The sequence below is a fragment of the Phallusia mammillata genome, chromosome 7 (assembly GCF_965637545.1).
Source record: "Phallusia mammillata chromosome 7, kaPhaMamm4.hap1.1, whole genome shotgun sequence".
Lineage (NCBI taxonomy): Eukaryota > Metazoa > Chordata > Ascidiacea > Phlebobranchia > Ascidiidae > Phallusia > Phallusia mammillata.
Window position 1 is genome coordinate 108115 of NC_137258.1, and position 21283 is coordinate 129397.

At 36.6% G+C, this 21283-nt stretch overlaps 4 protein-coding genes across 5 annotated transcripts; 1 reads left to right on the plus strand and 3 right to left on the minus strand.

Moving 5' to 3' along the window:
- Positions 1–232: 232 nt before the first annotated feature.
- On the minus strand, positions 233–9314 carry LOC145237528 (cleavage and polyadenylation specificity factor subunit 3-like). Its single transcript, XM_080100429.1, has 16 exons — positions 9094–9314; positions 8642–8705; positions 8267–8364; positions 8074–8202; positions 7724–7851; positions 7498–7637; positions 6938–7088; positions 6311–6486; positions 3817–3975; positions 3230–3376; positions 2482–2615; positions 2295–2422; positions 1869–2065; positions 1472–1618; positions 1227–1355; positions 233–449 (listed from the first exon to the last, which is right to left on the minus strand). The coding sequence occupies exons 1-16, from the start codon at positions 9153–9155 to the stop codon at positions 354–356; spliced, it is 2085 nt and encodes a 694-aa protein (XP_079956555.1). The 5' UTR covers positions 9156–9314; the 3' UTR covers positions 233–353.
- Positions 9315–10013: 699 nt separating this feature from the next.
- Positions 10014–11988, minus strand: LOC145237529 (putative E3 ubiquitin-protein ligase UBR7). The gene has a single exon (XM_080100430.1). The coding sequence runs from the start codon at positions 11716–11718 to the stop codon at positions 10561–10563; it is 1158 nt and encodes a 385-aa protein (XP_079956556.1). The 5' UTR covers positions 11719–11988; the 3' UTR covers positions 10014–10560.
- Positions 11989–12428: 440 nt separating this feature from the next.
- Positions 12429–16121, plus strand: LOC145238745 (protein FAM8A1-like). Its single transcript, XM_080102003.1, has 7 exons — positions 12429–12558; positions 12654–12785; positions 13189–13279; positions 13982–14096; positions 14295–14427; positions 14777–14913; positions 15236–16121. Exons 1-7 carry the CDS (start codon positions 12517–12519, stop codon positions 15384–15386), a joined length of 801 nt encoding a protein of 266 aa, XP_079958129.1. The 5' UTR covers positions 12429–12516; the 3' UTR covers positions 15387–16121.
- On the minus strand, positions 16095–20650 carry LOC145238746 (ciliary microtubule associated protein 1A-like). Of its 2 annotated transcripts, none has more exons than XM_080102004.1 (7): positions 20504–20650; positions 20225–20401; positions 19799–20002; positions 19560–19661; positions 19349–19470; positions 17586–17726; positions 16095–16617 (listed from the first exon to the last, which is right to left on the minus strand). In XM_080102004.1, exons 2-7 carry the CDS (start codon positions 20331–20333, stop codon positions 16525–16527), a joined length of 771 nt encoding a protein of 256 aa, XP_079958130.1. In that variant the 5' UTR covers positions 20334–20401; positions 20504–20650; the 3' UTR covers positions 16095–16524. The 2 variants fall into 2 exon arrangements, with proteins under 2 accessions (XP_079958130.1, XP_079958131.1); XM_080102005.1 differs by having other exon boundaries at positions 20225–20408.
- Between the last annotated feature and the right edge of the window lie 633 nt (positions 20651–21283).

Below are 21283 nucleotides of genomic sequence, written 5' to 3' on the forward strand. Positions count from 1 at the left end.
GTTTGAAACTACAGGCTTCCCAAGTTCCCAATTACGGGAAACAAACACTGAAGCCTGCGATTATTTTGTCCTTGATAAAAATTATTTTCCGAAAATTTCACGTTGCTCAAAACAAACAGTTCAAAGTTCACCCCGTTAAACCAATCATGCGTATCGAAAGTTTTCGCTTTACAGCTTTTTACGATTCCCAGTTTTCAACACTTAGGTCTTAAAAAGCAAATATAATCTCAAATCAAAGTTCAAATAAGTTTATTTTTCGCAAAATCTCGTATCAAATACGCCTCGTTGCGTTGTAATGATGCGACTTGCTTCGATGGGTAGCTATACTGATGATGTACGTCATATGGATGACATCACGCTGTCCCGACAGGCATAATGGTGGCATAAAGCCTCTGAACGCACTCTGTAAGCATTTCTTCGGTCTGGGAATCGTTGGGGCAACTTACGGCCTGCAAAAACAAGGTTTTAGGTTGAAAGAAAATTAGATACAGCGGTGCACAATCCGTAGTATCAAAATTTATTTCTAGCGAGTGTGTGTGTGGACTGTGGAGTATCACGTATTGAAGTTATACATAAGCGCGAATAATATCATACAATTGATTGCATGGACGTTATATTTCGTCATCATCACATGATCAGTACTCGACCTCAATTGCCAGTTGTGACCTTCTAAAACTTTCTGCACAATCGTAAATATACTTCAGGCTATATATTCGCATGCAATGCAACGTTAACAGCTCTCTTCGTGCTGTAACGAGGTTAAGTGCCGTTACAAACACAACAAAACAGGGGAAAAGGTATGAACGCCGTCCTCTTCATCGGACTCAGCTCAGCCAAGTGGTCGCTCAGATCGCCAAGGACTTCCTAATTATTTAAACACACTTCTGTAGTAATAAGTACGACGTCAACCTGGCAAAACTCCCTACAAGAGCATTGATCTCAACCTACCCAAGTACACCAAGAGCCACTGTGGGCAACATTATTTGTGAAGGTTGTGGCCAAACACCGGTCTGTGTACAGATATGCACATAGTTATGTTGTATGGGCACAAGCTAAATATGTACACAGAGGACCACTGTGAGCAATGCTATGAGGAATTAATTTAGTTTATGTTTGGGTTCGGGATTTAATAAGTTGTACTTCTCTAGTATGGTTGAACAATGTCTGGTTTCTGTAAACTAAAATCTTTTTTTCTCTTTATTTCACAGATAAAGTTGAATACAAACCCTCGTTTTGCTGTTGATTTTCACTTCAAGGTTGTCGATTTCCAGGTGGATTTCATCTTCTGGCAAACTGTCCTCTCCAGGAGCAACAACTTTAAATGAATGTTCACCAAACATGCTTTCCAACATAACCTGCCACAAAAAAATAATAAGGGTTACATCTGATTGATGTCACCTTGTTGCTGCATGCACAAATTATTGAAACGAATTAGTTGAAACAAAATACACAGACATGGAAAAGTTTGCACCTCAAGACGATCTTTGAATTCTCTGTACAAGTCCGGCTTAGTTATTCGTTGCACAGGAATTTTTCTGGCTTGTGGGTCTGTATCGACTCTGAGGATGATCGCAAGCACAGCATCAGCGTACATGTCATTCACAGGGTTTGCTGCCCACTAAAATAAACACATGATTAAGGTGTATATGGGTAGGGAGCCAACTTAGCGGATAAGTTTCGGTAAACCACTCGGCCAACTTAGCAGTAAATGTTTATCAAACCAAATGGCTGTCAAACACAGCCACAGTTCATGAGATATTTGTTACTGGAGAAAACATTTTGGGGATTGGACATGGTTGGAACACAATGCAGTTACCCGTTTTGCAGTAAAAACATGCTTAGACCCCACATGATAACTTTGCCCTCACCTCCAAAACAAGCATGTTGACTTCCTTCACAACTGTGATTGCACCAAATATTCGAAGACCCTCTCGACCGTTGGACATTTTAAGAGTTACAACATCATCAGATAGTTGGTGGAGGTAATACTTGAGTAGAGAGAGTGGGGCAGTGAATGAAACTGATTGACGCTGGGTGAGGGCCGACGTTGACAGATTCGTGTGCGCTGGAGAAATGACAAAGCATGCTTTACACATTGCCTAATGCTTTTTCAACAAAAAAATGCACAGAAAAACATTTTGGTAGTAAAACAACTTATTGAAGAAACTGATTCTGGATAGGTAGTAAACTTATGTCGTCCTCACAACAGCAAACTGTTTTTTTACAATGACACAAAACAACCAGTCAGTAAAAAGCAAAGAGCAAACTTTGATGTTTTTGTGATTTTATTTTACCTGATAAATCACTTGGAGCAAGAATATGATAATTGAAATTCCTCTTCACCAAAATTCCTGACAGTGTCTCACCGTGGTTGGGTCGTTTTATGGCAAGATCACCCATAACTTTTGCCATTTTCTCACCCCTTAACACAAATATTATCATAGTTATTGTTACAAACACAAAATTTCGAATCCAACCAACTTGAAATAAAGCTGAACAGATTCAGTGTTCTTTGGGTTGTGGATGTTGATTGAAGTTTCAGGATCGTCCTCGTATTCTCTGTTCAAAGCTGCTTTCAACCTCCCCATCTCATTTGCTTCACCGTGAACAAGCACCTGAACATAAAAAACAATGATCAAACATGGTTTAGGTTTGATAAATATGAAACATTAGGGAACAAAATACATTTTACTTCGGGCCTAGCTTAAGATTCAACAGCAATTCATTAGATTTTTACATAAACAATATCTATAATATTATGGCCACATAAACCGACACCCTGAAACTTTTGAGTTTTTGTGCCTACATGGACGACCCCACGGCAAGAGATCAAGGGGGAGGCAAAGACTGCAATATATGGAGGGAATTAAACATGCAGTGAATGCCACATATTTTACTTATTTTAGCTAGTTTGAACCGACTGAATTGAGAAAAATATGTGACAACGTCCAACTGCTAAGCGGATGACACTTAAATATATTTAGCTTAAGATTACAGCTTTTGATGAGCAATGAACAAACTGTGCTTTTAGTATTGTTTGAGCAAAACCTACAACCAGATTAACTCAATACAATCATTTAGAGCTGGGCCAACACTGCAAATGTACTGTTGGGTCAAGCACTGGGCATCTCTAGATAATTGTAGGTGTTCGGCCGATCATGCTCGGTGCATTGTGACATCAATAATGTGTGACACAAATATACAAATAAAAACGTAAAAGCATATTTACCACATGAGGGGGTTTCATCGCTCTCACAAACTCTGAACATTGTTTGTAATCGGCGTGAGCTGAGAAGGAAATATAATCCACAGAAAGTTTGAGGGGAATTTTCTGTCCGGACATCGAAACCACTTCTTCAGGCTCACTCAGGATGTGCTAAAGAAAATAAAAGTTTTAAATAACATAATTTTGGCAAATATATGTCTGATCAGAATAAGTAGAGGAAGTTGTGAATTCTTGTCATTCCATGTAATTTAAATCCTTCAACATTTTGCCAAATTTAGCTAGAAAAGCCTAAAGAATATCTTCGGGACAAAAACAATCAGAAAAGATCAATGTTGTTGTCATAAAACTTCTAGAAAGCATAGTTTAAGTTATATTTGAATAAGGAACCGATGATGTTATGTACGCGAAATGTTTATTTCTTTTAGCTTTGACTCTGATTCTAATTTACACCGGGTTTTATTAGCCATTGGTTGTAGTATTTTATAGTTGGATAAAGGTAAACAGAAATCGTCAGTTTAAGTTCTGGTGTTGGTGGTTTCGATCCATTACTAAAACTGTTCTTTCAATGTTTAGGATAAAATAAGCCCTACCTTTGCAAGCGTCCCTTCTACGCAGTATCCTGCAACAATAACACCATTTCGATGGTCCGTGCACCAACTTTCAAACAGTTCCCTCGATAATCCGCTCTGCATCATTCCTGGTGATGCCATGACAACCGATGGACCAACATCATCAAAATGTTCCATTCCCTGCAAAACAAAATACAAGTGAAAATATTGTGGACAACTTTAGAACAGGGAGATGAACTTGTAATATCAACTACTGCAATTTTGAGGTAACTGATTCTGTAACAATATGCTGCAGTCTGATAATCATAACTAGAAGGGTGGCTTAGCACATATTGCCCTTGCACATACACTATAGCATATTTTGAAACATTAATGTATTTCCTACACTTATTTATATTGGGTCCCATATTAGCCATCGTCTTTTATAAAATTGGTTGTTTCTGCAAGCAAAAACTCATGGGTCCCCACACATGCAAAGTTGTTGATAATCCATTTCAATAGATAACAATGAGTAAGTAGGATAACTAATTGAGGTTCAACACACACAAACTTAAAAGAAGGAAACCACAATGACTCAATCAATAGTACTGCAAAATTTCAGTCCAATCTGCCAACGTTTATTTCAACCACTAGAGGTGTTTTGAGCAACAACTGTTAATGTTTCTGACGTCAAAGGGCTGTTAACAACCCCCGAACTGCAATGGCGCAATAACGATAATTGGCATACTTTAGAAGCTATCCAAATTTTAGCCAATTCTGACATTGTTTACAAACTCACCCCTTTTCACGGGCTAGTGGGGTAAATACTAGGGTTATCCGGACAAACAAAGTGGGATGCACATCTACATAACTATATCTACCATCTGTATAAGTTTCAGCCACATCCATCAAGCATTCGATGGAAAAACGAGTCAGACAAACTTCGGGGAAAAAACCATTTTAGGGGGCTAGTGGGGTAAATACTGGGGTTATCAACAAAAACAAAGTGGGATGCACATCTACATAACTACATCTACCATCTGTGTAAATTTCAGCCGAATCCATCAAACATTTGACAGAAAAACGAGTCGGACAAACTTCGGGGGAAAATACCCATTTTAGGGGGCTAGCGGGGTGAATACTGGGATTATCAACAAAAACAAAGTGGGATGCACATCCACATAACTACATCTACCATCTGTATAAGTTTCAGCCACATCCATCAAGCATTTGATGGCAAAACGAGTCAGACAAACTTCGGGGGGGGAAAACCATTTTAGGGGGCTAGCGGGGTAAATACTGGAGTTATCAACAAAAACAAAGTGGGATGCACATCTACATAACTACATCTACCATCTGTGTAAATTTCAGCCAAATCCATCAAACATTTGATGGAAAAACGAGTCGGACAAACTTCGGGGAAAATACCCATTTTAGGGGGCTAGCGGGGTGAATACTGGGATTATCAACAAAAACAAAGTGGGATGCACATCCACATAACTACATCTACCATCTGTATAAGTTTCAGCCACATCCATCAAGCATTTGATGGCAAAACGAGTCAGACAAACTTCGGGGGGGGGAAAACCATTTTAGGGGGCTAGCGGGGTAAATACTGGAGTTATCAACAAAAACAAAGTGGGATGCACATCTACATAACTACATCTACCATCTGTGTAAATTTCAGCCAAATCCATCAAACATTTGATGGAAAAACGAGTCGGACAAACTTCGGGGAAAAAATACCCATTTTAGGGGGCTAGCGGGGTAAATACTGGGGTTATGAACAAAAACAAAGTGGGATGCACATCTACATAACTACATCTACCATCTGTGTAAATTTCATCCAAATCCATAAAGGATTTGATGGAAAAATGAGTCGGACAAACTTTGGGGAGAAGAAAAATGAAAGAAAAAAAAAAGAAAAAAACAAAAACATTTGAGTAAAATCAATATGAGTCCCCTTCAGGGAAGGGGACCCATAATAAATACTATTACAATTGGCTTCAAATAAGAACAAGCATATTAAGTAGTAGGGATGGGTCGGGCAAGTCAGAACCCAAGTACTCAATACATAGCATCGCTGTTGTTGATGCTCGGCTGAGCAATTGCACAAACTGACCCGAGCATTAAAATTTAACATTCATGCCCTGCTCAGATATGAAACTAGTGTTCGAAAGGGTATCCAAGAACAAAAATGACTGTTGTTTTAAAGGCGTTAGATTAACATGTACTTGTGGGGGCTGTACAGCTTGTTAATACACGGCTGGTGACGTAACGGACCTTGGAAAGCTACAAAACTAGTATGGAAAAAGGAGTGTTTATGACATCACAATGCATTGAGCATTGACATGAGATGCAAGGTACTCGACGAAACAGACGTTTTCGGTTTTGGCCCATCCTTAAGTAGTAGCACACAAACAGACAAAGGTATCCCCACCAACCACCAACCACCAATCAATCATAGAGATTACCAGTTAGCTTAACAGGACTCTGTCTGGTAAAAAGTACTTAATATTATTGCAGAAACACATACCTTTAAATTAGAGATGTGTTTGAATTGAAAAGGGTTTGACACATTAAGTTGTTTCTGTATTTTATGATTCATCGCATTTGAATATGTTTGGTAGACTGCCATACATTTCTTGGCCAAACTCGATGCATAATAGATCGGAATGTCGTGCAGTTCTGGATGGTTTGACCAATAATCGTCTGCAAGAAAAAGTTAGATTTAATTAGGTTTGTCACAAGCTTGGCCTGCATGAGTGCATTACATCCAATATATAATTGTCATAATAATATCAACAAACTATTATTAGTTGCATGATATATATATTTTCGTCCTGCACATGCAATGCGAGTATGTGACTGCTTGTTTAAATCAAAACAAAAGACATAGTTAGTATAAGCAGCCTGTAAAGAACAGTGAAAAGTGTCTTGTCACATAAATTACATAAAGTATACAAACTAAGTTTATACAATTAAGTTTGTCTTCCAGGCATTTGTAAAAAAAATATCAGAAACAAAACCTTAAAAATCACAGGCACATATTGTGAGACTTGGTTTCAACTCAAATGATAAATCCTCAATCCAGCATACACTTAGGATTTGACTATTTGCCAGATCAGGGTAAACCCTCATAGTTTTCTTCTACTTTCCAAACCTAATATGAGCAAGAGTTCCTGGGCCCTTCCCAGTGCGAACACGGGAATGAGACATCTTCCACCGCGGTTCACGATATCTGTGACCGTGTTCGTGAACCGAGCTTCCCTCTCTTCTCGTGGCTCGTGAATGTGTGTCCCGTATGTTGCTTCCTAAAGTCAGGTTGTCAATTGTATGCAGTCAGAAAATTAGAAATTGCAAAGGTGAATGTTAATCTCACACATATTAAAAGTAAATATTTACTGTATTTTATCTGAACAAAAATAATCTTAAGTCCTTAGTAGAAACAATGGTGAAAATAACGGCCTAAATAGACGTAAAAAGAGACATGCTTTATTTTTCACATGTCGCTTTTTATGTCTATTTGGGCTGTTATTTTCACCATTAAACTTATGAACAGATCTGCATATAGCATTTCAATGGAAACAGTTTTTCAGGAAAGATCAATCTGGTTAATTGCATACTACTTTATTGTATTCTGATTAATTGCATGAAAAAACATGACAAACTGCTATGAACCAAAGTAATTTTTAAATCTAACTTCCACGCCTACAAACTTACTGTGATAAGAACATCTGGACGAACTGCAGGGATCTCAGCAGCCATCAAATGTCGGTCTTCCTCACGTGAATAGTCGCCGGTGTAAAGTACACGAACCCCTGCAATCTCAATCATGAACATTGCAGCTCCCAAAACATGACCTGAAATCAACACATTTGTGCTTGCATGTTCAAATCAAATGAAATATAATTGAAGAAAAAGCGAAAAAATTTTGTGGTATCTATACCTGCATGATAACACCAAAACTTTATCCCATTGATGACTTTTTCTTCGTGAAAGTTGATTGTTTCAATTCTTGTCATTGATTCCTCAAGATCAGCCTCAGTGTACAGCTGGTCCTCCGTTGATATGTTACTAAAAAACAAACAATTTATCATTCACAATCACAGGCTGGGAAAAATGGCAAGAAAAAAGTTTTAGGTAATATTTTTTAAACTAAGCAATATAATGACCCAAAAGTGACATGTTTTATTGTCTATTTTGTCATTGTTTTTACAACTGATAAAATGGGCGAAAGTAAGTTAATTGACTGTTAGTGTACACATTTTTTAGTAGGTTCATCAAAGTCAATCATACCTGACTTTTATGTAATCAGAGAGCAGCCATCTGTAAATAGCTTTGGTGGCATGTGTCATAAAAACCCGACCTTTGAAAGGAGTTTTTTGCAGAAACCATGGCAACCCTCCAGCATGATCCAAATGAAAACTGAAACAAAAACATTTCCATTTATTCATCCTCTGTTTGCACTTCACATTGTTGCAATACTCACTGAGTGACCAAAAGTAAATCAATTTTTTCAGGGTCAGAAAAGTCGAGATATGGCAAACCAGCAAGTCCACTAATTCCTGGATGAATCCCACAATCGAGCTGCAAATACCACACAAGTTCAGTCATAAGCAAAATTGAGAAAAATGTTATCAGCCCATGTGTTTGTTAGTCTGTAAACCAATCTAAACACATATAAACATATTTCAACTGCACATTCTTTATACATGTCAGTTTGCAAATAGTTACAGTAAGCCTCAATCAGTCAACGCCATAAAAATGTTTACAAATACTGCTCCACTAGTATATATACTGAGAGCAGATGGCAGCCAAGCCACCATTAGCATTAACAACAATCATGTAGAAATGCTCGTAATACCATAATCTTTTTCTCTTTGAACTCCAGCAAGTGACATGACCTTCCCACTTCCTGCCCAGCACCACTAAACACATCAAATATGAATAAGACTATATTAACTAACTATATAAGCAGCATACGTTAGTTTTATCATGATACATGCTGCAGCATCATGCTGTGCAAATTGCAACATTTTTTGCATGGAAAAATGCATTTGTAAAAATTTTTCAGTTATGAACTTGAGAAAAACTATTGATTGATGAAAATCATGCTCAATGTGCCAAAACATGCCAATGATTACAGCCTTGCATAAAAACACTTTTGGAATTTTTACTTTCAATATAACTGTTGTAACATTGCTTAGGAACAAGTTTCAGAAAAGACAGATATAGCATGAGTAGAAAGAACAAAACAAGGACAATAAAGCAAGTGGCTAAACATGCCATAAATATAAATTTTATTAACAAACTTACAGGGGTGTGATTCGCAGCAAGTCACTGTCAGAATGAGAGATTTCCGATTCCAATTCTTCCATGTTGGACAAAGAATTCGATTGACTTATGAAACAAGCACTATTTCAGATGTTTTCACAAACACTAGTAATAGTCTTAACCTGCGTTATAAAACATGACACCATAACAACACTCAATATGCTTTAAACAGAACGTATCAAATAGACTTGAGTAATGTGAGACGGTTGGGGTAACACTAAAAGCAGAAAAACAGAAAAGCGGGAAAAGCAGGAAATCAGCACTAAAAGCAGAAAAGAAAGGAAAAGCAGAAAAAGGGGAACTTTGTGTTTTCTAAAAGAGGGAAAAAATAATTCCAGAAAAACAGGAAAAGAGTGAAATTTCTTGTTTTATTACGAAAAGCATAAACACGGGAAATATTTCTTAATTTGTTTTTTTGCTGTTCTAGCTCGTAAAAACCATTCAAAAGTGCTCTAATAGCGTTCTACATTGATTGTGTCAAAATATAGAAAAGACAGGAAATAAACAAATAAAAAAACACTTCTTGTTTTTCAGTATTCGACACAATCGATGTGGAACGCTAATAGGTCACATTCAAATGATTTTTACGAGTTAGAAAGGGGCTCCTCCAAAATATGCAATCCACATAATCTATAAAATGTTGACGGTTAGGGCTTTTAGGGTCTGGGTAAAGGTTTCTCATAAAAATAAGGTTTAAAAAACAAATAAAGAAACATTTCCTGTTTTTCTGCTTTTCGTATTTCAAAATCTTATGAAACAAGAAATTTCACTCTTTTCCTGTTTTTCTGGAATTATTTTTTCCCTCTTTTAGAAAACACAAATTTCCCTTTTTTCTGCTTTTAGTGCTGATTTCCTGCTTTTCCCGCTTTTCTGTTTTTCTGCTTTTAGTGTTACCCAGACGGTTGCTTGAGTTGAGTTTATTTCGCTTGATGAAAGAACACATAACGACACAATTGCACTAAAAACAATCACCAAGCAGACGTTATGGGGCGCAAAAAAGTGGAGAGCACAATTGGTGGATTAAACGCGCTGCAGCTACACCGTATTGCTCGACTTATTTCGACTGAAAAATCTTGTTTTCTTCCCAAAACTATGTTTTAAGTTTAACATGCTTCATTTACAACTATGCTTTAAATTACCCTAATGGTAAAAATGACAATGGCAAAAAACGCCACTCTCATGCTACAAGTTAATAAAATCCCCTATGCTGTTACTAAGTTTTATATATTTCTATGTATTATGACATAAAATAACGAATGATATCTTTTTTTCTCTATGGTTTGTGGTTGTAATAATTTTCTAAAAAACAATACGAGGTTGTTGTTTTTTTCAACAAGTTTAATGACAAGAAAACGTCAAAAGCATTTCATAACAACTAGAAAAAAAACACTAAAAAAGAAATCAAGCAAAACCACAAAAAACAAATATAACAACAAACTAATAAATTATTTAGCGACATGCATGGGGGATTGTAAACTTCTGTCGTTTGCTGGAAAGGTTCTGAAAGAACGAGTTAATATCATTTGCTGTCACAACTCTTCCTTCTTTGACAAATTTTTCCAGGTATTCTTGGAGTTCACCTTTCATTTCATTGTAACTCTGAAGCATCTCAATTTTCTGCACATGCGGCAAATCCTTCAACAAGTCGCCTGCATCACCACCAATCACATCAATGTCACTCCTGCCCAAATCCTCGTAAGCCTTTACTGTGTCAGTTTCATCAAGAATAAATGAAACAGCCAAGTTATCATATTCCTTTTTGCATTTTTCACATTCACACAGCACAGATCGCCATCTGCTTGGCCAAAATGTGGCACCCTTGACAACGATCGAGCGTGCATGCTTCACTTTGCACCCTTGCATTATACCACTTGCTTTTGAAGATCCTTCACCGCTAGCACTTCCACCCACAAACATCTCAACATAATCATCATTGTCCTTCTCATTTAAAATATCATCAACATTGATAGGTTTGTGTGGAAGAATTTCAAATTCTTTTGGTGCAACAAAAACACTTCTGTACTTATGCAGAAAGGTGCATCTTTTTGTGCAATCAAAGCAAACCATCTCCTCATACTCCCCATCATTAGGTGGTGCAGTTTCACCAAGATGACGGCTGTGGTACCAATCTTCACAAATCACACACTGAATCATCTCGTCATCAACTGTGTCCTCCTCATCAGGATACGGACGATGGCATGTGCAATATTTCCCTTTGAAGTTTTGGTTGTAAGAATTCTTCTCATTTCCTGACTCCTTATCAGGGCAGAGTTCACATGTTAAGTTGGGAAACTTGGAATTCCCACAATCACATCGGAAGTTTCGCTTTGTATACAGCTCATAGAGATCATGGTCTTTGTGACACTGAAGCGAACAAGCCAAACATATTCCTGCAGGAGGGTCATCTGTTTTGGTGCAAGTACTGCAAGCGTACAAAGCTTGCCTGCTAACATAACCCTTGGGATATGTGCAAGCTTTATCATCACTCCCACCGAGCACAGCATTTGCTGTCTCCTGCATCTCATTGTCATGGTCGATCACATCCTGCAGCGAAACTGAATCCTCTTCAGCACCATCAACTTCATCAATCTTACGTTTTTGAGACATTATAAGTTTTGTGTTAAATATCAAAATTGTTCCCTAAACAGAAAAAAATAGGCAGATATAAAAATCGTGTACTGCAGTTGCCATTTGCAAACAATTTTTGTCACAAAAATAAATAACTGTATGTTACTTGCCCAGTGCCCACAATCTAAAAGTATTTGCTTACGTTACAAGTTACAACACATACTTGAATAAGCTTTTAGCAGTGGTTTGCACACAAGACGGTTGACACTAAACTTTGCATTAATATTGCTTTGCAAACACGATTAAATAAAAGTTAGACATACTTTTAACGGCTTGCGGCCATAAAACGTACACAATAAACGCAAAACAAGCAACAATCGAAGCCGTTCCGATTTTTTCGCAACAATCCCGCGCAGTTTTACCGCCATTTCATTGCGACATGACGTCATAGGTATTTTTCCACGAAATTTATCAGTTGTCAAATAAAAAACAAAGTTTAGAAAAGCTTAGCATGCAAAACAACTTTTAAATTATCGGATATAAGAAAAAATATCCTCAACAAAACGATGTTGTAAATAAAATAGTTGACGAATACAATTTCCGCTTGAATAAGTTTTACGTAAGATGTCTGTGTCATAAATCAATAATAAGCCCTTTCGTATTTTTGCAAACAATTTAATTATGAATGGTCTTGAATTGACACAGCGTGTTTTTCTCCAAGTAGTACTTATCGTATTTTCAACATTTTTATATGTTTGCATATTACAGCTGTTTCAAAGGAATATTAAAACAGTTTGTGCTTTAGATTAAGTTGGAATATAACTTCAATCTGTAAAAATGACAACAGAAAATACAAACGAAAAATCTCAGCCTTCTCAGGTTGGTTCTCAGCAACTACATGTCAATATTTATTGTTTATTATCCTAACAAAGTATATTTATTCTTAACTTGCTCATAAAATATGTTTTCATTAGATTTATGATGAGTATATGTCCGAACTTCGAAAGTGGCGGCATGATTGTGAGATGTACAAATGGATGTGGTCACAACACTGGATGATGCATTCAGCTGCCATGCACCAGGCCTTTATCAACACTTTGCCTATTGTAAGTTGGGTTGTGCTTTTCAAAAGTTGTTTCAACAATGCATTGTTATCACATGTGTAATCTTCAAAACTATCAATTCAAAACTACTCCGCACATACTCATATCATCTACCACGGCCCGATTTGCCATTAGTGTTCGTTACTTAGCTTATGCTGTACTTTAGGTGATAACCAGAAATGTCCCATTGGTGGTTGTAAATGTGCTTTGAAATAGTAGCACAAAGATCTGTGACTGTACACCAGTATGTTGTACCTTAACACCACACAAACATGTTTGGTACTTTCTGTGATCTATTGTATGCAATAGGTTTGTTGATATTGTTGATACCATATTTCTTTGTCACTATCTGATTTGTGTTTGTTCTTTATGTATATACTGTATAAAATCTGTTTTATTGTTTTAGAACAGGGCAGTTCCGAATTCACAAACGACCCCAGCACAAAGTAATGTTGGTGGGATTCCAGTAACACCACAAAATCAGGCACACAATCATGGTATGAAAATGCGGTGGTACTAAACACCGCATAGTATACCGCATGTTACTGCATGTGACCGCATAGTATACCGCATCTTATCACTCAACATGAAGTTGTAAAGGACTTGAATATGCTTTTACAAAAATATAATTTTGCGGACTTTTGAAAACGCTAACGGTTAGAGCTATTCGGGTTGGGTAAGGGTTTATAAATAAAATAACACTATAATCTGGTTTATTTTACCCTTGTTGGGCTTGTATTTTCACATTTCACATACAATGCAGTATTTTAAGCAGAATATCATGCGGCCACATGTGGTAACATGCGATCACATGCGGTCACATCCCGTCACATCCAGTCACATCCAGTATTTAGTACCACCCATGAAAATGTACAGTGTTGGTAAATAATGGATTTTGTGGTTAGAATTTGATACATGCTAGCAAGTATATTCAGCAAACAATTATACTTGTAGCTGAAACACTTTCGTTATGTAAGGATCTCTGCTGACAATAAAATGTAAAAAGAAATCTTGTTTCAAATCAGTTAAATATTTAGACTAGGAGGTACAAAGCAGAAATCATTTCTTGAAATTAACAGGAATACAGTACTTTTTCGCTTTTACTTCCATTTTACAGTTAGTGGTGCTAACTAGTTTTGACAACTCATCCTACAGAAGTTGATGCAGTGAAAATATCATTAAGTTGAAATATATTTTAGTTTACAGACTTCCATCTATGGGAAGGCGAGCCATGGCTGAATTCACAGATTTCACCATTTTATTCACATTCAAAATGATGCTGGTTTGGTTTCTCATGACGGCATTTGGCCTGAGGTAGATGCATGCTGAAGGAAAAGCAATAAAAATCACATTTTGTTGTGGTTCTGATATTATTTGTAATAAAGAAACAACAATATTTGATAAACCATAATCCTCATTTTAAAATCCTATTTTAAGTTTATTGTGTTAAATGTTTTTGTTGTGTTTAAGCTTTTATTCATGTGAATTGAGCTCACCTGTTTTTGTTTGTAGTTATGGCAACCTGACGTTCCAGATTTTGTTTGAGGAAGTGAACATGGATGACTTTGACTCAGTTCATCAAGATGACCTCGAAACTATGTTGATATTGGCACTGGTATACAGGATTCTAGCGTGTGTTTATGAGGTAATGGTTTGCTAACAAAATATGTGAACCTTACAGACAAGGGCGACCCAATTTTTTTGTGAAGATGCTCTCTGGCCGACAATATGTTTTTAAGGGATTGAAAGAAAATTGTGGGATTTTGTTACGTCAGAACCATGTGCACTTCCACGCAGTTGCAAGTTGCCACACCCAAAAAACTTGACCAAAACTATTGCGGGCTGTATGCAACACAATTAAAAACAACAGCAGTGTGCAATGTAAAATGCAGCCGCTAGACATTCCTGTTTTGACTTATAGGATAAAGCACTTTAGTGGGTTTATTGATTTATTACCTTCTGTCAGTGGTTGAGTGTTCTTTAATATTTTCCAGTGGATCTTTCTGTGGTATCAAGGGGCAACCCCAGGAAAGCAACTGTTTGATTTAAAAGTGATCACATGTCGAATTGGTTTGAGCACGGGGATGGACACTGTGTCAATCATTCCAGCAACTCCTCTCACACCATCAAGGTTCTACAGATTCCAACAGTTTTTGAAACTTTTTTTAATCCCATATCTTCATAAAATTTTACCTACAGCTGTTGCTTCAAAATATCAAACTATATGTAATTTTAAACAAAAAACTACCTAAACAACGAAATCAAATAACAGATGCAAAGTTTTTAGTTTTGCAGTTATTTATTTCAGCAATAACACAAAACTGTTCTAAAATTAATTCAAAATGTCAAATAGTTTAACGTTAGTTTAGCAGTCTAAATTTGCTGGATGAAATTTAATCTGTTTATATTTTCTGTGTTTGTTATGTTAATTTAAATTGAAAATTTTGTTTCAGTGCATGGACTCGTGCAATGGTGAAGAATCTGTCCATTGCTTTCATGATTCCCTCGTTCATAACTGCATTTTTCTACACACACAGAAGGACATCTTACGATGTTCTTTCACGTTGCATTGTAGTCAGGGCGACACCAGTAAGGAGGGAATAGAATCTATTGCAGGTCTTGCTACATAAAAAAAAAACGTATATCCTTATGTCAGCAATTTTTTCCAAGGCATTGTTGGGACTTGTTTGAACCAATCCAAAAGTATAGCTGTGTTATGGCTTGTTGTGTTTTTTTATTAGTTGTTTTGCTAACTGCCTCATTGGTTAACCTGAAAATTGCAATTCTACCAAATGATATTAAATTAAGGCCTTTTGTAAAACCTAATAGTGAATCTTATATTACACATTGGTTGATGCAGGAGACCTTATTCTTTGCCCATTTTGATTTTAACTAAAGAACAGTTGTTTTGTGTTTAAGTTTAGGCGATGCATATTTAGGCAATTTAAACAAGATACCCCAAGTAGTTAAAAGTCTATGAACAAAATGTTTTATAGCTTGTTTGTGGTTTGTGTAATTTTTGTCTAAAAATATGTGCATTGTCTGCCAAAAAGTGAAGCGTGCTTGTGCAGTTAGTGACTGTTGTGTAAATTTCTTCAAAGTATACCTTGTAATAGCCACTTATTTAACTTAACATTGGAAACTAAAGCACAATTATCTGTGTTGTTTGTAACTTTTGTCATGAATATTTGTTGTTGCTTGGTGAAAATTCGTAAAATATTTTTCGAAATGCATTTATCTTGACCTAATTGGGTTGAATTTGATCAGAATGTATTAAGTGACATCTAGCAATATCCTGCCTTGATAGCAAACTTGTAATAAAAGTGTTTAATTTTTGCATACACATTTACACAGTTTCTATGACGATTACGCGATGACGAATAAGTTTGGAGAGAGACAGTAATTGTTGCAAAGCAGTGGAACTTAAATTATAAAATCTACATGTTGCAGTGAAAGCAGTGTTTTCTATGCAAAGCTATTGGACAGTGCTACTACATACGGCAGGTTTGCCCTTTTCATAAAACTAGGAAAGTTGTTTGAAGGGAAAGATCAACATAATGTTAGTTTGGAAGAAGAAATGAGTTGTTGGATGTTTCTGTTTGAAGCAAACTTTGAAAAAGTAAACCAAACACCATAGTTGACCGACAGTAAAAACAAATTTCAACCCGGATACAAGTGATTGCAAATTGTGGAATAACATGAGAAATGCAGTTTATGAGTTGGATGGAAATGCCGGCAATGTTTATGAAACTGGGTCAACAATAAGTGGGGCGATGTACTCAGAGTGACGGATTCCGAACGAGAGAACCGGTGCTGAACGGCGAGTAAACACAACCTGGAAAAAGTTGTTTGGAAGACAAACGTTTTAATGTCGGTCAAACAATTCAGACAATGTATATAGCTATAATAAAGAAAAGAGCAAACAACTTTTAATGGGCAAGATTAGACTTTTTCAAACTTGCCAAACAATTGTGTTTCCATTTGATAAATGTACAGAATGCTTTAACGTGTTGATTGTTACTGTTTGACATAAAAGTCAATTAACTATTCCGGGCATTTAAACACGCACAATGTAAAAAGGGTAGTCAATCTTTGTCGTCATATTATACACCTCCTTTGCTCCTGTTCAATAGTTGGCTTTTGTGTCTCCTTTTTGTTTTTCTTCCTGAGCTATTGTTACCTGGAGCTCCGTAGCCTGCCCTAACAGTGTTCCTCCATTCATGTTTGACATGAAAAGCAGAGCAACAATGGCTGTGTGTTATGTGGTCAGAAATGTACATAAAGTAAGCCTTCCATCAACACTGACCTTTAAAAAGCATTCACATCCTGAGCAATACAAAAAATGTGTGAAGAAATTGGATTTAAATCGGCTTAAGAATAATACAACTCTCACTTCACACTATAAACTTTATGACTGGCTGTGTGAGCTGTGCAGGCTATCCATGATTCTTTTCACTGTTCTATGCATAAACTTTTATTGCACATACTACAGGTATTACACTTGCACTTGCTAATGATTGACAGGCTCAGTAATTAAAGGTGCACTGTATTCACTGTGTCTCACTCCAAACGAATGTCTCGGTGCTTGTCTCTTATTGATTACAACCTGAAAATTACAACTTACAATAAATAAATTTACAAACTAAACGTATGGTGACAAAATTTAAAACATTGGAATAAACTAGAAATGTTTCGCTTTACTGCAATGCCAGTTGTCACTTAATTTTTGAGATATCACCCAAGTAATCTATTGCCAAAATCTTTGGGCACATATTCCTTTAATCATGTCATTATTTCTTTTACCTTTTCTGGGCTGTGAGCTCCAGGTCCAGGCTTCTTGGTTGTGTCACTCGGCAACATATTTCGTCCAGTCATGCTATAAAGAGGTCCACGGTTCTTGTAGACATAAGGTGGCACAAGACGGTACGTGCCAGGGCCAGGAGTCTAGAAGATTGGTGTAATAATTGAATATTATAACAAACAAAAAATACAATTTTGTTTATTTTTCCACTTTAAAGGTAATTACTATTTTTTCATTATTAGCTTGGACATTCTAAGCATGCAAGTTACAAAGAAATCACACAACAGCAAGACATCTACACTACAATCATAATCATGCAAATTGTTATCAATACAAATTAGTCCACACATTCAACTACAGCCTGTTATAACACACATTTCTTATCTCATCTTCCTGGTCTTAATGTTCACTGTATATATATACTTCTAGTCTCCATTAACTAATGGACAAAATCTGCAAAGCTTCTCAACCTTTCTCAAATCTTCATGAAAACTTCCCACATTAGCTCTGCCTGCCATAATATGACTTGGAGCTGATTTTGCTGAAATAACTTTTGATCCGAGCATCGTCCCCAAGTTGTATGCAGCTGGACCTGATCAACTTTGGGGTTTAGTTTGGAAAGCTTAGTTTATCCTAATTTGTTTCTAGTTTTTTCACTTCTTTACTTTTATTATCTGTTCTCCTTTATTTAACCTTCGCTGTTTGCAGTTTTTAGAGACTGACAATGCCTGCATAGGTGAAATATATATCTCACTTGTAACAACCTCATGTTAGCTAATTTTGAGTCTGAAGTATTTGCTTCTTATTAACAATTAGTTTAAAAAGCTGATTAATCATTGTTTACATTTTAACGTAGTAGTAAGGATAGCATGATGAAATGTGTCATTTACTTTCCCACAATCTAAACAGGCTTTAGACTTGCAATATTGTTGTGCTAAGATTGGTGATTGCTTTGCAGCTGCATCAACCTGCCTCTAGACACAGCCAAATACACTGGGCTAATTTAAAACAAATCACCAAATACTTGCTTTTGTGAAATGACATATTGTATCTGTGACAGCTAGATCAAGGTTGTTGTGTTTCGCTACACCTCAGCTCAGCCCAAAAACTAATATAACTTGCAGTTTTGTCCAATGATTTCATCACTACAAGTTCTACGTTTGGTTTCACATGAATAGTAATGGTGAGACCAAAGCCATTTTATGTTTTTCTTGACAATAAAATGTCTTTCAGGCCAACTATATAATGCACAATGTGATTGTTTTCAATTAATTGCTAGCAGGCTATGAGGGCAACCAACCATGGATAAATCTTCTGAAAAGCCTCCAACCACTTTTCGACCAACAATAGTGTAGGCTGGCGCCACCCGGTGCATGGGGCTATGTGAACTGTTTAAGCGAGGAAGACTATACGCCCCTGGGCCTAAAAGGGCAAAATAATGAACATCGCAAGTTGGTCGCCATTACTAGCTGGACTTTTTATGTTTTCCAAAGTAAGGTAAAATGACCCCATTGTAGGAAATTGCAATAAAGAAGTGACATAAAATGATAATGTGTTTAAGCATTAGCATGTTCAAATGCAGTGGTGAAAAGCTCTACACAGTGTAAAATATCAAATTTGGCAATGTAGGTTTGACTTGTGCTGCAGTATATTAGAATAAAAAAGCTTGTTATATATGTTGGTTAAGTCGATGAAGTTAGTGAACACTCTCAAACAGTTGATGTGGCTAAAAAGCTTGGTTTAGTGCACAGCAATTGCAACTGACCCTTTGCAAGTCATCATGGAATGAGCCGTAACTTCTCCGGCTCACCATGCTGTAGCTAGGCAGTGAGGTCTTACCAACTGATTGAGGCCCAAGGACTTTAGGTAGTCCGTATGCGGCAGGCCCTGCATGTGGTTACCAAATTGTTTGAAAAGTAATTGCTCTAACTATGTTGCATGGTCTGTGACTTCATCATATCTACTCAGTACCTTACCTGGACTAATATCAGATTTTGATTCCTTCGTTCTGCCGGACAAGGAGTAACTTGGTGCAGAATATTGAGCAGACCTTCCACTTTTCTCTGGACTATATGTTCCTGAAAAGCTTAAAAATGTTAAAAACAAAATCTTCACACTCAATTTATATGCAGCATTAAATTAATGATAACCATTATATATACCTTTAAACTAAGAAAATTGTTTATTATGGTATTGTTATCTTAAAATCATTTACCAGGGCCAGGATTTTTAAATGCAGCAGTATCTTTGTGTCGTCCATACAGTGAATATTTTGGAGTTCCGTCGATTCCACATTTAGTTATATGAGCTGGAACCAAATAACCAGGCCCAGGACTGCAGTCATTTGTAAATGTTGCGTGCCTTGTACCAAAACTGAATGCTGGGTTGCGATATTTTCGTAGATCATGCGTTCTAAAACCTGCAACCACATAATAGTTAAACCTAGATATATCATCTTAATTACCAAATCATACAAGACTAAACGTGTATGTGCGCTTCAGAAAAAAAAATTGGTAGCAAACACAGTCATGAACATAAGGTAAATCAAAAAATTAAGTTCGAATTTAAGTGAATAAGATCATGCTCATCAAAAAAATTGTGGTCTGAAGATTAAAGTACACAAAAAAATACAGCAAAATACCTGTTGATCCAGGCAGCATATATTTTGGTCCAGGTGATTTGAAATGAGCACCAATTGGACCCCTGGGTCGGTGTGGACGCCACTCGCCAACATACATTGCCGTCGTCATCTTTCTTTCCTCAGGGGAACAATATATTCCAAGTATTGCCACGTTGTTTTTTGCGTTGCTTTATGAATCTGCAAACTGAAATTCAAGGTCTTAAATCTTCCGCTCTATGGTTTTATTGCGATGTAAAGTTTAAAATGCCGCATCACCACAAATAATTGTAAAGTTCTTACCAGTTGTTTAGTGAGCTGAGAGTTGCATTACACTGACTGCAAGCCGCTTGACTTTCTTGCAGCAATTCGTCGACCAAGCTTCACTAGTTACTAACACCGTTGCTAAGAAATGACGTAACTCTATTACCAGTCTAAATGTAGCGGTTCTATCTTATTACTTCACAAACAATTTACACACACTATATGCTATTAATTATCTTGAATTTTTGTTATAAATAATGTTTAACACTGATAAGTTGTGAAAAAGAAGGGCTGGGTGCGTGCGCAGAGCCAGGTAGCAAACATTTTCGTAAATTGCACATTTTTCGAACAGCAATGGTTGATGCATTGAGTCCTCGCAGTCGAGACAAAATTGTAAACAAAATATTCACTTCATATTAATTTGCAAAAAACAGATTCGAAATCTGCGCAGGCATCGTTACAAAGCATTGATTGTTTTCAAGTCAAAGCATTGCAGTCAGATTTATTTTTTGCAAAAACCTTCACGTCCTTTGATGCACCCTTAGTTTATGAACCCTGTGTTGATGCCGAAGACCACCAAGTAGGGTTGGTTCGGATATCAATAATTTCCACTATCCGGATAACGGATATATACGGATATTTTGAATTTAGCTATTCGGTTAACCGGATAATAACAAGTCTATCACAACATCATCAAATTGTGGCACATATTTTGTTTTAGTGTTTATAATTGTTCAACATATGTCAAGTTTGCGCCTTCACTGCTTAAGCAGTGTAGTTCTGAAAAAGAACTATACATCAGCTGTTTTACACTTTGCC

Excerpts from the sequence above, each read along its gene's own strand:
- LOC145237528 (XM_080100429.1), bottom strand. The coding sequence starts at position 9,155 with ATGGAAGAATTGGAATCGGAAATCTCTCATTCTGACAGTGACTTGCTG. Across the intron at positions 7,638-7,723 it reads GTTTTGGTGTTATCATGCAG|GTCATGTTTTGGGAGCTGCA; the intron begins GTATAGATACCA and ends TGTTGATTTCAG. Across the intron at positions 6,487-6,937 it reads GGAACTCTTGCTCATATTAG|ACGATTATTGGTCAAACCAT; the intron begins GTTTGGAAAGTA and ends TTTTTCTTGCAG.
- LOC145238746 (XM_080102004.1), bottom strand. The coding sequence starts at position 20,333 with ATGACGACGGCAATGTATGTTGGCGAGTGGCGTCCACACCGACCCAGG. Across the intron at positions 19,662-19,798 it reads ATTTAAAAATCCTGGCCCTG|GAACATATAGTCCAGAGAAA; the intron begins GTAAATGATTTT and ends TAAGCTTTTCAG. Across the intron at positions 19,471-19,559 it reads AAAATCTGATATTAGTCCAG|GGCCTGCCGCATACGGACTA; the intron begins GTAAGGTACTGA and ends AACCACATGCAG.
- LOC145238745 (XM_080102003.1), top strand. The coding sequence starts at position 12,517 with ATGACAACAGAAAATACAAACGAAAAATCTCAGCCTTCTCAG. Across the intron at positions 12,559-12,653 it reads AAAAATCTCAGCCTTCTCAG|ATTTATGATGAGTATATGTC; the intron begins GTTGGTTCTCAG and ends TGTTTTCATTAG. Across the intron at positions 14,428-14,776 it reads TTCTAGCGTGTGTTTATGAG|TGGATCTTTCTGTGGTATCA; the intron begins GTAATGGTTTGC and ends AATATTTTCCAG.
- LOC145237529 (XM_080100430.1), bottom strand. The coding sequence starts at position 11,718 with ATGTCTCAAAAACGTAAGATTGATGAAGTTGATGGTGCTGAAGAGGAT.